Below are 16383 nucleotides of genomic sequence, written 5' to 3'. Positions count from 1 at the left end.
CTGTAACCCCTAGGTCCTTCCATTCAGTCCCTAGTCTGTAACAGTGAATGGGATTCTTCCATCCTAAGTGCAGGACTCTGCACTTGTCCTTGTTGAACCTCATCAGATTTATTTTGGCCCAATCCTCTAATTTGTCTAGGTCCCTCTGTATCCTATCCCTACCCTCCAGCGTATCTACCACGCCTCCTAGTTTAGTGTCATCTGCAAACTTGCTGAGAGTGCAGTCCACGCCATCCTCCAGATCATTAATGAAGATATTGAACAAAACTGGCCCCAGGACCGACCCTTGGGGCACTCCACTTGAAACTGGCTGCCAACTAGACATGGAGCCATTGATCACTACCTGTTGAGCCCAACAATCTAGCCAGCTTTCTATCCACCTTATAGTCCATTCATCCAGCCCATACTTCTTTAACTTGCTGGCAAGAATAGTGTGGGAGACCGTATCAAAAACTTTGCTAAAATCAAGGAATAACATGTCCACTGCTTTCCCCTCATCCACAGACCCAGTTATCTCCTCATAGAAGGCAATTAGGTGAATCAGGCATGACTTGCCCTTGGTGAATCCATGCTGACTGTTCCTGATCACTTTCTTCTCCTCTAAGTGCTTCAGAATTGATTCCTTGAGGACATGCTCCATGATTTTTCCAGGGACTGAGGTGAGGCTGACTGGCCTGTAGTTCTCCGGATCCTCCTCCTTCCCTTTTTTAAAGATGGGCACTACATTAACCTTTTTCCAGTCATCCGGGACCTCTCCTGATCACCGTGAGTTTTCAAAGATAATGGCCAATGACTCTCTAATCACATCCGCCAACTCCTTTAGCACCCTCGGATGCAGCGCATCTGGCCCCATGGACTTGTGCTCGTCCAGTTTTTCTAAATAGTTCCGAACCACTTCTTTCTCCACAGATGGCTGGTCACCTCCTCCCCATGCAGTGCTGCCCAATGCAGCAGTCTGGGAGCTGACCTTGTTCGTGAAGAGAGAGGCGCAAAAAGCAATGAGTACATTAGCTTTTTCCACATCCTCTGTTACTAGGTTGCCTCCCTCATTCAGTAAGGGGCCCACACTTTCCTTGACTTTCTTCTTGTTGCTAACATACCTGAAGAAACCCTTCTTGTTACTCTTAACATCCCTTGCTAGCTGCAACTCCAAGTGTGATTTGGCCTTCCTGATTTCACTCCTGTATGTCTGAGCAATATTTTTATATTCCTCCCTGGTTATTTGTCCAATCTTCCACTTCTTGTAAGCTTCTTTTTTGCGTTTAAGATTAGCAAGGATTCCACAGTTAAGCCAAGCTGGTTGCCTGCCATATTTGCTATTCTTTCTACACATCGGGATGGTTTGTTCCTGCAACCTCAATAAGGATTCTTTAAAATACAGCCAGCTCTCCTGGACTCCTTTCCTCCTCATGTTATTCTCCCAGGGGATCCTGCCCATCTGTTCCCTGAGGGAGTCAAAGTCTTTTCTGAAGTCCAGGATCCGTATTCTGCTGCTCTCCTTTCTTCCTTGTGTCAGGATCCTGAACTCGACCATCTCATGGTCACTGCCTCCCAGGTTCCCATCCACTTTTGCTTCCCCTACTAATTCTTCCTGGTTTGTGAGCAGCAGGTCTAGAAGAGCTCTGCCCCTAGTTGGTTCCTCCAGCACTTGCACCAGGAAATTGTCCCCTACACTTTCCAAAAACTTCCTGGATTGTCTGTGCACCGCTGTATTGCTCGCCCAGCGAATATCAGGGTGATTAAAGTCTCCCATGAGAACCAGGGCCTGGGATCTAGTAACTTCTGCTAGTTGCCAGAAGAAGGACTCATCCACCTCATCCCCCTGGTCTGGTGGTCTATACCAGACTCCCACCACGACATCACCCTTGTTGCTCACACTTCTAAACTTAATCCAGAGACTCTCAGGGTTTTCTGCAGTTTCATACCGGAGCTCTCAGCAGTCATACTCCTCTCTTACATACAATGCAACTCCCCCACCTTTTCTGTCCTGCCTGTCCTTCCTGAACAGTTTATAACCATCCATGACAGTACTCCAGTCATGCGAGTTATCCCACCAAGTCTCTGTTATTCCAATCACATCGTAGTTCCTTGACTGTGCCAGGACTTCCAGTTCTCCCTGCTTGTTTCCCAGGCTTCTTCCATTAGTGTATAGGCACTTAAGGTATCTCGCTGATCGTCCCGCTTTCTCAGTCTGAGACAGGAATCCTTCCCTCTTACACTCTCCTGCTCGCGCTTCCTCCCGGTATCCCATTTCCCCACTTACCTCAGGGCTTTGGTCTCCTTCCCCCGGTGAACCTAGTTTAAAGCCCTCCTGGGCTGGGGTGAACAGCACCAAGGACCGTTTGGGGAAGTCATTCCACTGGGAGGGAATGGGCAAGGATGTTTCTACCTATGTCGTGTCTTGTGAGGTGTGCCAGATGGTGGGAAAGCCCCAAGACCAGGTCAAGGCCCCTCTCCAGCCACGCCCCATCATTGAGGTTCCATTTCAGCGTGTAGCTGTGGATATTCTGGGTCCTTTCCCTAAGAAGTCACCCAGAGGACAGCTGTACATACTGACCTGCATGGATTTTGCCACCCGATGACCAGAAGCAGTAGCTCTAAGCAGCACCAGGGCTAAAAGCGTGAGCCAGGCATTGGCAGATATTTTTGCCAGGCTAGGTTGGCCCTATGACATCCTTATGGATTCAGGAACTAACATCCTGGCAGGGACCATGAAACGTCTTTGGGAAGCTCATGGGGTGAACCACGTGGTTGCCACCCCTTACCATCATCAAATGACTGGCCTACTGGAGAAGTTTAATGGGACTTTGGGGGCCATGATATATAAATTCGTGAATGGACACTCCAATGATTGGGACCTAGTGTTACAGCAGTTGCTCTTTGCCTACCGGGCTGTACCACGTCCCAGTTTGAGATTTTCACCCTTTGAACTTCTTTATTGCTGCGAAGTTAATGGGCCATTACAGTCGGTGAAGCAGCAATGGGAGGGGATTACATCTTTTCCAGAAACTAACATTTTGGACTTTGTAACTAACCTGCAAAACACCCTCAAAGACTCTCTAGCCCTTGCTTGAGAAAACCTACAGGATGCTCAACAAGAGCAAAAGGCCTGGTATGATAAACATGCCAGAGAGCGTTCCTTCGGAGTAGGTGACCAAATCATGGTCCTGAAAGCGCTCCAGGCCAATAAGATGGAAATGTCGTGGGAGGGACCATTTATGGTCCGAGAGCGCCTGAGAGACCCTACCCTAAAACCTAAAGTATACCATGTTAATTAAAGCCCTTTTATTCCTGAGAAATCAAGGTTCTCCAATTTACAGGCCAGGAGAGAGACAACGCTGAGCGGCCTGAAGGAGTCTACTATGAAGGAAAAAGCAACGATGGCATAGAAGAGGTGAGCCTTTCCATCACCCTTGGGTGTAAGCAGCGACAGCAAATCCAGGAGCTGTGCACCCGCTTAACGCCAATGTTTTCAGCCTCCCCCGGACGGTGAGAATGGGAGTACCACTCCTTTGACACAAGTGATGCTCGCCCATTTATTGCCCAAACCTACCGGATGGCTCCTCAAGCCAAAACCGCAATAGAAAGGGAAATCAATTACATGTTACAGATGGGTGTAATCTGCCCCTCAGAGTGCACTGGGCTCTCCAGTGGTTCTGGTTCCCAAACCAGATGGGGAAATCCGCTTTTGTGTGGACTACTGTAAGTTAAATGCTGAAACTCGCCCAGAAAACTATCCAATGTCATGCACAGATGAGCTATTGGAGAAACTGGGACGTGCCCAGTTCATCTCCACCTTAACTAAGACTTAACTAAGGGATACTGGCAAGTGCTGCTAGATGACTCAGCCAAGGAAAGGTCAGCCTTCATCACCCATCTATGGATTTATGAATTTAATGTGTTCTCTTCAGACTGCAAAATGCACCCGCCACCTTCCAGAGAGTGGTAGATAACTTTCTGGCTGGATTTGCGGAATTTGCAGTCGCCTATCTCGACGATGTGGCTATATTCTCCGATTCATGGGCAGAACAGCTAGAACACCTCCAAGCTGTCTTCCAGTGCATAAGGGAAGCAGGATTTAGATTTTGGATTTGTTCTTCTTGATGGTTATCGAGAGAGAATACAGGCTACCTTTTCAGGAAACAAGTTAAGATTCACAGCTTGCAGTTAGGACCAGAGCCCGTGGTCAACTTTATTTATAAATTAGCATATTGAGTAGATCAGTAATTGCTGAAGAATATTGAATACTAAAGTAATTTTTTCAGTCACTTTTCTGACTGCAACAATACTAATGTACAAGTTGTAGTAATATTAAAAAAATAGTAATAATACCCCTATTTCATGGGGATATGATTATAAAACTGCCCTACAAATTCTTGTGAAAACAGTTATTGCCCTTATGATGCAAGTGCAAAATGTTACAATTATATAAGAAATAGCTGATAGTGAAGTAGCACAATTTAATAGTTTTGTGGTTGGGTTTTCCATTATTTCCCTTTTGCACAGATACTTAAATGCTTTGCCTATTAAAAATAAAAAGATATGATGCTGGCACAACTGACTATCCCTTTCAATGTGGGTTTAGCAAGCAAAAGTGAAATTTCCTGAAAGAACACAGAAATTTAGTAGTTGATAATTTCCAAATTCTAGCAAGAAGTTTTAGTTTACTATACTGTGAGAATTTCTAACACCTCTAAAAATCAAATTCCACTCTTGAAAGAAAGCTTTTCTGGTACACACTATTTGGAAAAACTGAAACCACTCTGAGCAGCAGAGACAAATATGGGCAGTTTATCTTTGCAGCAGTTTAACACAGGAGGCAGTGAGAAGGTCAATTTTTTTCCATTTTACTCAAGTGTTATTTTTTAAAAGAATAAAAAATGAAGGGGACCACATGACATGAGGTAGTAAAAATATATATATGTAACCAAAAGCTGCACTAAACTAAGCGCTGGTCTGCCTCAACTCCATTTCTGTCTTCCTTGAACTCTCAAGTTTCTTTGTTAATGGGAGCAGGCATTACTCCAGAAAGCTTAAACATTAATCATTTTGATTCTTTTGTTAAAACCGTAGGTGAAAATGATAAATAATAAAGTGATCCCAAGTACAGATTCCCCCATCTCTCTCAATCTGCAAACAACCCTTTCCCTGACAGTTAAAGAAATGAAGAAGATAAGATTTTGTAGAAACACTAAATAAAAGGGTTTGTTTTATTTTTTGCATGTTGTCACGCTGCTTTTCTGCCCTGACTGCAGCATTGGGTAAACAAATTATTATTCTGGAAGGTCTGCCATTATTTGTCATGTCAAGGTATATAGCAATATCTATGCTTGCGCTAAATTCATTGGCACACAAGCTCTGTCTGACTAAAAGGTATACCATTAAAAACACAATTTGATGTCTTGTGGACATGTCATGTTAGATGTCAGAACTACCAAGTATCTTCATGAATAGTGTTAAGTGCATAAAGCTATCACTTTCTTGTTTCAATATATTAATTGTAGATTGAAGTGTATTTACATCTTATTTAAACTATTCTCAGAGTAGATAATGGAAACTTAAGTCTCCTCTGAAATAATGACTCAGTAGCACTGCTTCTTTTATCTTAACAGATATGAGCATTTGGTTTAGTAAGTATAACCTTGACAGTTCTATTTCAGTCTGGTAAACTTACATTCTCTTCTTTGGTTGGAAAGAAGTTTATAAAACGGTACACCCATTTCTATGTTGGCTACGCTGATCAGTTCACACCTAACACCATCGCTGAAATGCTGGAACAGTCCCAATTTCACTTGAAAACCATTTTCAAAAGTTCACTAAGAACAGTTGCATGAGTAAGTGCTACTCAGTGTTTGAAAACTTTGCAGAACAATGCCCTCCATTAACATTTTGAGATTGGGTCAGGGAGCATCTCAGTCTCAGACTTTAAGTCCAGAAGGGACCATCACGTCTGATCTAGTCTGACCTCCGGCACATTGCAGGCCACGGTACCTCATCTACCCACTCCTGAAACCCATAACCTCTGGCTGAGCTACTGAAGTCCTCAAATCTTGATGTAAAGACTTCAAGTTATACAGAATCCACCATTTACTCTAATTCAAACCAGCAAGTGACTCGTGTCCCATGTAGCAGAAGAAGGCAAAAAAATTCCAGGTCTCTTTTTGTTTGGCTTATGAAGCCAAATTTCTTAAGTTTCCTCTCATAAGCCAGGTTCTCCATTCCTCTGATTATCCTAGTAGCATCTGTTCCAGTCGGAACTCAACTTTCTTAAACATGGGAGACCAGAATTGCACACAGTATTCCAGATGAGGTCTCACGAGTGCCTTGTACAATGGTAACAACGCTTCCCTTTCTCTACTGGAAATACATGCACCCTAGGTTTGCATTAGCCTTTATCATGGCTGGAGTAATTGGGGAAGGGCAGATTGTCTGTGGGGTGTGACAGTTCACTAAGGTTTACAAATGGATCCTGAGCCCAAAAAAAGGTTGAGAACTCCTGCTTTATATCAATAAAAAGATCCCAGAAGGGAATAGAGAGCCAGCAAATCAACTGGAGCACCAAAGCAAAGCTTCCTATGACTATCACCAACCAATCAATAAATAAGCAGTTGAATAACGTACCAGCTATAACTTCTGAGTGAACTTCAAGAGTCATGCCATGTAGAGAACTTTACAGTAATCCAGCCTGTATTTAGTGTGTGTTTTTTGACTCTTTGATTTTCCTGAACCTGTTCTCATAGCTTTAGAATACTTCAAATGAGACAGGCCATTCATACTAAAAGTTTAAGACATGCTGCCATGACATCCATCAAGGTATTCAGTAATTATTTATATTTTATATTCACCTAAACAGATTAGGCGGTGTTGATTAACACATTTGCCACTGTGCTGAAATGCCAATGTTAAGCCATTTCAGAAATGCTAGTGATCTCTGATGGATTACTAAAGAGGATTCTGAAGCATAATTTTGTTTAAATGATATGGCAGTGTCACTCAAGCTCCACCCAACTCCAAGGATTAAGTGAATTTGGGGGAGATGGTTGGGAGATGTCCAGGTAATCTCCACACCAGAATTTAACATTGAGAAGGAAGAAAACAAAGTAAGAAAGGATACAGCCGTGGGTATGAGAATGGACGTAAGGAGGAAGGGTAGTGTAGATACCAATCTAACAGGTGATACTGGCGGTAGAATGTCTGTGCCTAATCGGGTAAAGAATGTCAGTGAAGCCAAACAGTAAAAATTAAGATGTTTGTACACTAATGCGAGGAGCCTAGGTAACAAAATGGAGGAACTAGAGCTACTGGTGCAGGAAGTGAAACCAGATATTATAGGGATAACAGAAACATGGTGGAATAGTAGTCATGACTGGAGTACAGGTATTGAAGGCTATGTGCTGTTTAGGAAAGATAGAAATAAAGGCAAAGGTGGTGGAGTAGCATTGTATATCAATGGTGAGGTAGACTGCAAAGAAATAAGAAGTGATGGAATGGATAAGACAGAGTCTGTCTGGGCAAAAATCACATTGGGAAAGAAAGCTACTAAAGCCTCCCCTGAGATGGTGCTTGGGATGTGCTACAAACCGCCGGGATCCGATTTGGATATGGATAGAGACCTCTTTAATCTTTTTAATGAAGTAAACACTAATGGGAATTGTGTGATCATGGGAGACTTTAACTTCCCAGATATAGACTGGAGGACAAGTGCTAGTAATAATAATAGGGCTCAGATTTTCCTGGATGCGATAGCTGATGGATTCCTTCACCAAGTAGTTGAAGAACCAACAAGAGGGGATGCCATTTTAGATTTGGTGAGTAGTGAGGACCTCATAGAAGAAATGGTTGTAGGGGTCAACCTTGGTTCAAGTGATCATGAGCTAATTCAGTTCAAACTAGATGGAAGGATAAACAAAAATAGATCTAGGACTAGGGTTTTTGATTTTAAAAGGGCTAACTTTAAAGAAGTAAGGAAATTAGTTAGGGCAGTGGATTGGACTGAAGAACTTGTGGATCTAAAGGCAGAGGAGGCCTGGAATTACTTCAAGTCAAAGTTGCAGAAACTATCAGAAGCCTGCATCCCAAGAAAGGGGAAAAAATTCATAGGCAGACGTTGTAGACCAAGCTGGATGAGCTAGCAGCTCAAAAAGGTGATTAAGAAAAAAAGGCAGAAAGCCTACAAGGAGTGGAAGAAGGGAGGGATTAGCAAGGAAAGCTACCTTATTGAGATCAGAACATGTAGAGATAAAATTAGAAAGGCCAAATGGCATGTAGAGTTGGACCTTGCAAAGGGAATTAAAACCAATAGTAAAAGGTTCTATAGCCATATAAATAAAGAAGAAAAAAAGAAAGAAGAAGTGGGACCGCTAAACACTGAGGATGGACTGGAGGTTAAGGATAATCTAGGCATGGCCCAATATCTAAACAAATACTATGCCTCAGTCTTTAATGAGGCTAATGAGGAGCTTACGGATAATGGTAGGAAGACAAATGGGAATGAGGATATGGAGGTAGTTATTACCATATCTGAGGTAGAAGCCAAACTCGAACAGCTTAATGGGACTAAATTGGGGGGCCCAGATAATCTTCATCCAAGAATATTAAAGGAACTGGCACACGAAATTTCAAGCCCATTAGCAAGAATTTTTAATGAATCAGTAAACTCAGGGGTTGTACCATACAACTGGAGAATTGCTAACATAGTTCCTATTTTTAAGAAAGGGAAAAAAAAGTGATCCGAGTAACTATAGGCCTGTTAGTTTGACATCTGTAGTATGCAAGGTCTTGGAAAAATTTTTGAAGGAGAAAGTAGTTAAAGACATTGAGATCAATGGTAATTGGGACAAAATACAACATGGTTTTACAAAAGGTAGATCATGCCAAACCAACCTGATCTCCTTCTTTGAGATGGTAACAGATTTTTTAGACAAAGGAAACGCAGTGGATCTAATTTACCTCGATTTCAGTAAGGCATTTGATACAGTTCCACATGGGGAATTATTAGCTAAATTGGAAAAGATGGGGATCAATATGAAAATTGAAAGGTGGATAAGGAACTGGTTAAAGGGTCATACTGAAAAGTGAACTGTCAGGCTGGAAGGAGGTTACTAGTGGAGTTCTTCAGGGATCGGATTTGGGACCAATCTTATTTAATCTTTTTATTACTGACCTTGGCACAAAAAGTAGGAATGTGCTAATAAAGTTTGCGGATGACACAAAGCTCGGAGGTATTGCTAATACATAGAAGGACTGGGATATAATACAGGACGATCTGGATGACCTTGTAAACTGGAGTAATAGTAATAGGATGAAATTTAATAGTGAAAAGTGCAAGGTCGTGCATTTAGGGATTAATAACAATAATTTTGGTTATAAATTGGGGACACATCAGTTGGAAGTAACAGAGGAGGAGAAGAACCTTGGAGTATGGGTTGATCACAAGATGACTAGGAGCCACCAATGTGATATGGCCATTAAAAAAGCTAATGCGGTCTTGGGATCCATCAGGCGAGGTATTTCCAGTAAAGATAAGGAGGTGTTAGTACCGTTATACAAGGCACTAGTGAGATCTCATCTGGAATACTGTGTGCAGTTCCTGTCTCCCATGTTTAAGAAGGATGAATTCAGACTGGAACAGAGAAGGGCTACTAGGATGATCTGAGGAATGGAAAACCTGACTTATGAAAGGAGACTCAAAGAGCTTGGCTTGTTTAGCGTAACCAAAAGAAGACTGAGGGGAGATATGATTGCTCTTTATAAATATATCAGAGGGATAAATATCAGGGAGGGAAAGGAATTATTTAAGCTTAGTGGACACAAGAACAAATGGATATAAACTGGACATTAGGAAGTTTAGACTCAAAATTAGACGAAGGTTTCTAACCATTAGAGGAGTGAAGTTCTGGAACAGCGGAGTGGGGGCAAAAGACATATCTGGCTTCAAGAATAAGCTTGATAAGTTTATGGAGGGGATGGTACGATGGGATAGCCTAATTTTGGCAATTAAGTGATCTTTGATTATTAGCACGTAAATATGCCCAATGGTCTCTGATGGGATGTTAGATGGGGTGGGATCTGAGTTACTCCAGAGAATTCTTTCCTGGGTGCTGGCTGGTGAGTCTTGCCCACATGCTCAGGGTTTAACTGATCGCCATATTTGGGGTCGGGAAGGAATTTTCCTCCAGGGCAGATTGGCAGAGGCCCTGGAGGTTTTTCGCCTTCCTCTGCAGTGTGGGGCACGGGTCACTTGCTGGAGGATTCTCTGCACCTTGAGGTCTTTAAACCATGATTGGAGGACTTCAATAACTCAGGCATAGGTTAGGGGTTTGTTACAGGAGTGGGTGGGTGAGATTCTGTGGCCTGCGTTGTGCAGGAGGTCAGATGATCATAATGGTCCCTTCTGACCTTAAAGTCTATGAATCTATGTCCTAGACTTTAGTGACTCAAATTTAAATACTGGAAGCACCCAAAATCCTGATACAATCTCATATCTCAAAACAGGGAAAGGGAAGATTTTTCCAACTATTTATTTTTCATGGTTACTTCAAGCTGGGTCTTCAAATTATGTTGAGACATTTTTGTGTGTCATAAAGGTAGAGAAAGATTCTTTCTGCAGATTTATAACAATTAATATACTATTTACAGAGAGAATAAAATGGTTCTAATTTGTGATGAGAGGACAAAGTATTGGATGCAAGCATTTTCTTCTGTAGGTTATTTTGCAACTTAGGTATCTGCCATTTGCTATACGAGTTAAGTGCAGTGTATATGTTCACTTTGCTATTATTTCATGGCATGTTGGGCTTGAACGAAAATGGAAGGATTCCTATCCAGATTGAGAGGAAGCACACATATTTAATGTATTCATGTGGTGAAATTTCAAACATAAATGCAACAGCATAAATCTGACTTCACTGTAATATTAATATTTAAAGTGGTTAGATATATTACATAAATGTTTGAATGTAAGCTTGCTTTGTGCAAAAAGTGATCACTTTCATTAGCAGAAATATTTTTAAGCAGCCCAGCCAACAATTTTCAGAGTATTTACTGTTAATTATAACATGAAATTGCAATTAGGTATAACTTAATTCAAAGTAAATTTTACCCATATAACATAGGGCAGAATTTGGCCCTTTTAAAAAACAAAATACACACAAAAACACAGATACGATAATATATAGGTACTAAAATTGAACTAAGCCAGCATTACAGAAGTGTCATGAAAATTTAAAAACCAAGTCACATGTATTCATTTGCCTTCCACCATGCCCTAATAATAACTATATCACTTACCTATCCACAAAAAAAAAAAGTTCTCACACAGGGCAAATAGAGTTTAGCATTGCAAAACTCAATGACATTTCACACACTAGCCCAGGGGTTGGTAACCTTCAGCACGCGGCCCACCAGGGTAATCCGCTGGCGGGCCGCAAGACATTTTGTTTAAGTTGACCATCCGCACGCACGGCCCTCCGCAGCTCCCAGTGGCTGCGGTTCGCTGTTCCCAGCCAATGGGAGCTGTGGGGGACCATGACTGCGGATGCTCAATGTGAATAAAATGTCTCACGGCCTGTCAGCGGATTACCCTGATGGGCCGCATGCCGAAGGTTGCTGACCGTTGCACTAGCCAAAGACCTACAGAAAAACTCTGTTAAATATTTGGTTGTCATAACTTAAATCCACTTCTTACTTTTATAAATCTAAACAGACAAGTTTGTTCTTTTCATCCTAACAAAACATGTCCATACTAAGCCCTGATTGAGGACAGAATGTGCTTAAGTGCTGTCCTGAATACGAATGCCTTCTGGAATTAGGGCCTTAAGTAAGCACATCAGAGCTTTGACTGAAAACATACTATCAAGTATAAACCTCTTTTGATTGACTATTCATAAAGGCCACTTTAATATTTGAAGAAAATCATACCACACTGAATCCTTGAACACTGAAGAGTATTAAGACCAAATAATCTTTACCATGGTTTCAGCTTTAAAACACGTCCCATCATTAGAACTCATCACTAAAAGTGTTTCTATGAAATACACACACAAAGGTAGGCCTGGAAGGGACCTCCAGAGGATATCTAGTCCAGCCCCTCATACTGATCATCCCTTACTGCTGTTGGTCTAACCTGTTCTTAAAACCTATAAAGACAGGGATTCTACAACCTCCTTTGGAAGCCCATTTTAGTAGTTAACTATCCTTATAGTTAGAAAGATTTTCCTAACATCTAACCTAAATCTCCCTTGTTGCAGATTAAGCTGATTATTTCTTGTCCTGCCTTCAGTGGACATGGAGAACAGTTGATCACCATTCTTTTTCAAAATGCATCACTTTCTTGACCCATACTCAAAGTATCAGAGGGGTAGTCGTGTTAGTCTGGATCTGTAAAAAGCAACAGAGAGTCCTGTGGCACCTTTAAGACTAACAGATGTATTGGAGCATAAGCTTTCGTGGGTGAATGCCCACTTCGTTGGATGCCCACTTGCATCCAACGAAGTGGGCATTCACCACTTTGGGTGGAGTGCCACAGGAATCTCTGTTGCTTTTTACAGATCCAGACTAACACGGCTACCCCTCTGATACTTGACACCATGCAAGGCACTGCATTTAGCAGTATGGAATGGAAATCATACTCAAAGTGTGATCCACCATAATCTGCAGATCCTTTTCAGCAGTACTACTGCCTTGCCCATTTATTCCCCATTTTGTAGCTGTGCGTTTGATTTTTCCTTCCTAAGTATAGTATTTTACATTTCCTCCATAGCACTTACAACCCCACCAAGTTTGGATTTATTCGCACATTTTATGTGCACATTGTCCACTCCATTATCCAAGTCATTAATGAAAATATTGAATGGTACTGGACACAGGACAGACTTATTTCTTTAGATGGCTTATGAGAATGTCATGTGGGACTCTGTCAAAAGCCTTATTAAAACCAAGATATACCATGTCTACTGCTTCTCCTCTATCCAGTAGGCCAGTGACCCTGTCAAGAAAGAAAATTAGATTGGTTTGGCATGATCTGTTCTTGACAAATCCATGTTGGCTATTACTTATAACCCTATTATCCTTCAGATGCTTACAAACTGATTGTTTACTGATTTGTTCCAGAATCTTCCAGGAACCGAAGTTAGGCGAACTGGTTTATAATTCCCTGGGTCCTCTTATTCCCCTCTTTAAAGATAGGCAAAATGTTTGTTCTTTTCCAATCCTACCCATCCTTCATGAGTTCTCGAAGATAATAGCTAGTAATTCTGAGATTGCTTCAGCTAGTTCCTTAAGTACCAAAGGGGAATTCCATCAACTTGTATACGTTTGGAAGTATGCCTACACTACAGAGACTATACCGGCACAGCCACATAGCTGTAGTTATGGCAGCAAAACTCTGTTAGAGTAGATGCAGCCTACATCAATGGTAGGGGTCTTTGCCATCAGTGTACAAACATCATCTTCCTAAATGATGGTAGCTATGTTGTCAGAAGCATTATTCCGTTGTCATAACTGTGTCTATCTTGGGGGTTTGGCTGGCATAGCTACCTCAGTCAGGGATGTAGATTTTCACATTCCTGACTGGATGCAGCTATGTTGACCTAACTTTTAAGTGTAGATCAGGCTTAACTTATCTAAATATTAAGGTTAATTGTGTTAAGTATCTGGACACAATTAACTATTTTAGTGAAGACTGAAGTAAAATAAGCATTAAACACTTCATACTTCTTGATGTCATCCATCATTAGCTCTCCTTCCCCGCTAAGTAGAGGACCTACACTTTCCTTTGTCTTTCTCTTGCTCCTACAGTACTTATAGAACTTCTTCTTAATGCCTTTCTATGTTCCTTGGTAGGAACCCATAGGTTACACCTACCCATACACTTGGTAGGTGTAACCCATTTTGTGCCTTAGCCTTTCTGATTTTGTTCCTATATGCTGTGCTATTCTTTTGTTCTCATCCATAGCAATTTGTCCATGTTTCTACTTTTTGTAGGATTCCTTTTTCATATAATTTAAAGCATAGCTGATCAACTGAGATATCTCAAGTATTACCAAGTGGGTTATAATGCACCAAGCCAATAAGGGTGAAAACACAAGATATTAATGTACAGTAACTAATACAAATGAAAGCATAGTGATTCCAACCACTGAACCACGGACCATAGAGGGAGTCATGAGAAAAGTCACTTGGCGGTAACAGTTGTTCTTCAAATAGAAAATTATCAAGAGATTTTCCCTGTAGCAGACAAAGTTATTCAGTTTTAAAATGTCATTTACATTAAAAATGATTAATCATCCTGATAGCTGATTAATTAACATTTTGTAAGCATGTTTCTTGACTTTCAAAAGATCAAACTAATTTGATATACAGTTAAAAAAAATCAGTCTGACAGGCATTACTACAGTAAGCAAGATGATATTTTAAAATATAGGGAACAGTGAAATTGGCTGTTTCTGGAAAGAAACTCAGCTGCTGTAATGGTAGCTCTAAGAATAGTCTGTGAAAATACATAAAGAAAACATGCATATGGTTGCTTGTCTTGTAATTTACAGATACTAGTTATTTCTAATTCCTCTGATGCAGTCAATTACAGTTACAAATATTGATTATTTAAAAATAATAATAATAAAATAAAGAGAAAAAAGTGTAATCTTACTGGAGTCTCAGCTTTCACCTGGGCCCACAGCTTGTTTCTCATTTCTTTTTCATTAAATCTGGCACTTCGTTTTACATAGATTCCTCCATGCTAGGACATAAAAATTTAAAAATGAAAAGTATTTAGTATTTATCAGATACTACATTTGATGAAAAACAAATGTTTGAATTTGGATAAAAACAATTTTAGATATTATGGTGACAGGTCATTAGAAGCATCTATTGAGATAAAATTAGCAGCCTGCATAGTAGAGAACATTCTCTCTCAGGATGAAAGACACACCATTTTATATTTGCATAAGCAATACATACTCTTCAACAAAGTTACATATAAGGAGAAGTGCTATACATATAGATCACATTGTCCACACAGATAATTAGAGAACACCTGACCTGTCTTGTTTAACAATGTCACTGAATCAGAAGACAACACTGGAACTGACACGAGGGTCTATTCCTACAAATACACACACAGAAGTAACTTTATTAATGCAAGTAGTACCACTGAGATTAATAGGACTCCTCACATGAGTAAAGTTATTCATCTGCATAAGTATTTGCAGATCAGAATTTTCAAATCTGGGCGTCATGCTGTAAATAGCAACAGAAGACAAATACTGAAGACATGAAATAGGTATCATATTGTAGATACATGTAAGTATGTATGTGCGTATGTAGTAACAAGCAGCACTGATCATATTACACTATTATATACTTTCACAAATAAAAGAAAGTCTGGTAATTGCAAAGAGAAAGTTAGATACTGATGATACTCAGATAAATTAAAATAACTACTTGTTTTAGAAGGCAAAAGATTCTTCACAATAATAGCATTTTCACTGGGAAATCTTATGAAAAACTAAACCATTTCCTGGAAAAGATTAGTTTTATAGCTTGTTCCAGACATATTACTTTTAACATTTTAAAACTCAGAGACTGATCGCACTATTAAGATTGAAAAGAGAGAAACACAACTAAAGCAAAAAAGATAAAAAAGAGGATATAAATAAAATTTGCCTCTTAAAAATAAATTCCTCATTGTTATAAATAACAATCTTTTTGCATGTTCAAAATTAAAATCTGTTATCTTACCAAATCATCTTTTCATCATTGCTGCACATTTACTGCTTTTTCTAAGTACTATACTAGACTACTTGCATTGATTTTTTTCAATAAAAATCTTCGAGAGATTTAAACACATAAGTAAAGAACATTCTCTTATAGTCTCAAATAGATGTTTCATTAAATATATGAAAACTAAATTAAGATCCCAAGAGGATGCTGGATTTTCAATAGGATAGTAAATGTTGTCTCATAGCAAACACCAATTTATTATCATAGAGAGAATGGAAGGCAGATAAGGCTAATAAATGAACCTTAAATTGAAGAGTGCTAGGTCTGCTATTTTGAGCTGGAGGAAGTACTCAGGTATACATTAGGCTGAGGCCGTGAGATGGGATCATTATCGTCATCCTCTGCCCACACTGTGAACCTTTTCCATTTTAAAATGTAATGTTTTCCAGAGCTCACTAATATATCCTGAACAGAAGCGGAACAAGATAGGCAATACATTCAGTTCCGTTAGAAACCTAAATAAGGTGAACAGAGTTTGTGTTTAGATGGCAGACTCAACCATCCTGTTGAGTAAGCAAATCTGGAATGACAGGCAGAGTTTTGTACATCCCTTCTGAGATGTAAATCTGTGAACAATTGCTGCTTGGGCCAAATAGGCGCTAT

The 16383-nt window shown here is 40.3% G+C and overlaps 1 protein-coding gene across 2 annotated transcripts in view; it reads right to left on the bottom strand.

Annotated features, from left to right (window-relative positions):
* The window catches only part of AGPAT5 (1-acylglycerol-3-phosphate O-acyltransferase 5), a 119724-nt gene that overhangs the window by 55647 nt on the left and 47694 nt on the right, over positions 1-16383 (bottom strand). For both annotated transcript variants that reach the window (XM_005289706.5, XM_005289707.4), the window contains one exon: positions 14648-14737. In XM_005289706.5, the coding sequence (XP_005289763.1) occupies positions 14648-14737 (90 nt within the window). The remainder of the gene's footprint in view (positions 1-14647; positions 14738-16383) is intronic.

Source organism: Chrysemys picta, chromosome 3, assembly GCF_011386835.1.
Source record: "Chrysemys picta bellii isolate R12L10 chromosome 3, ASM1138683v2, whole genome shotgun sequence".
Lineage (NCBI taxonomy): Eukaryota > Metazoa > Chordata > Testudines > Emydidae > Chrysemys > Chrysemys picta.
This window is presented reverse-complemented; position numbering and strand designations above follow the sequence as displayed.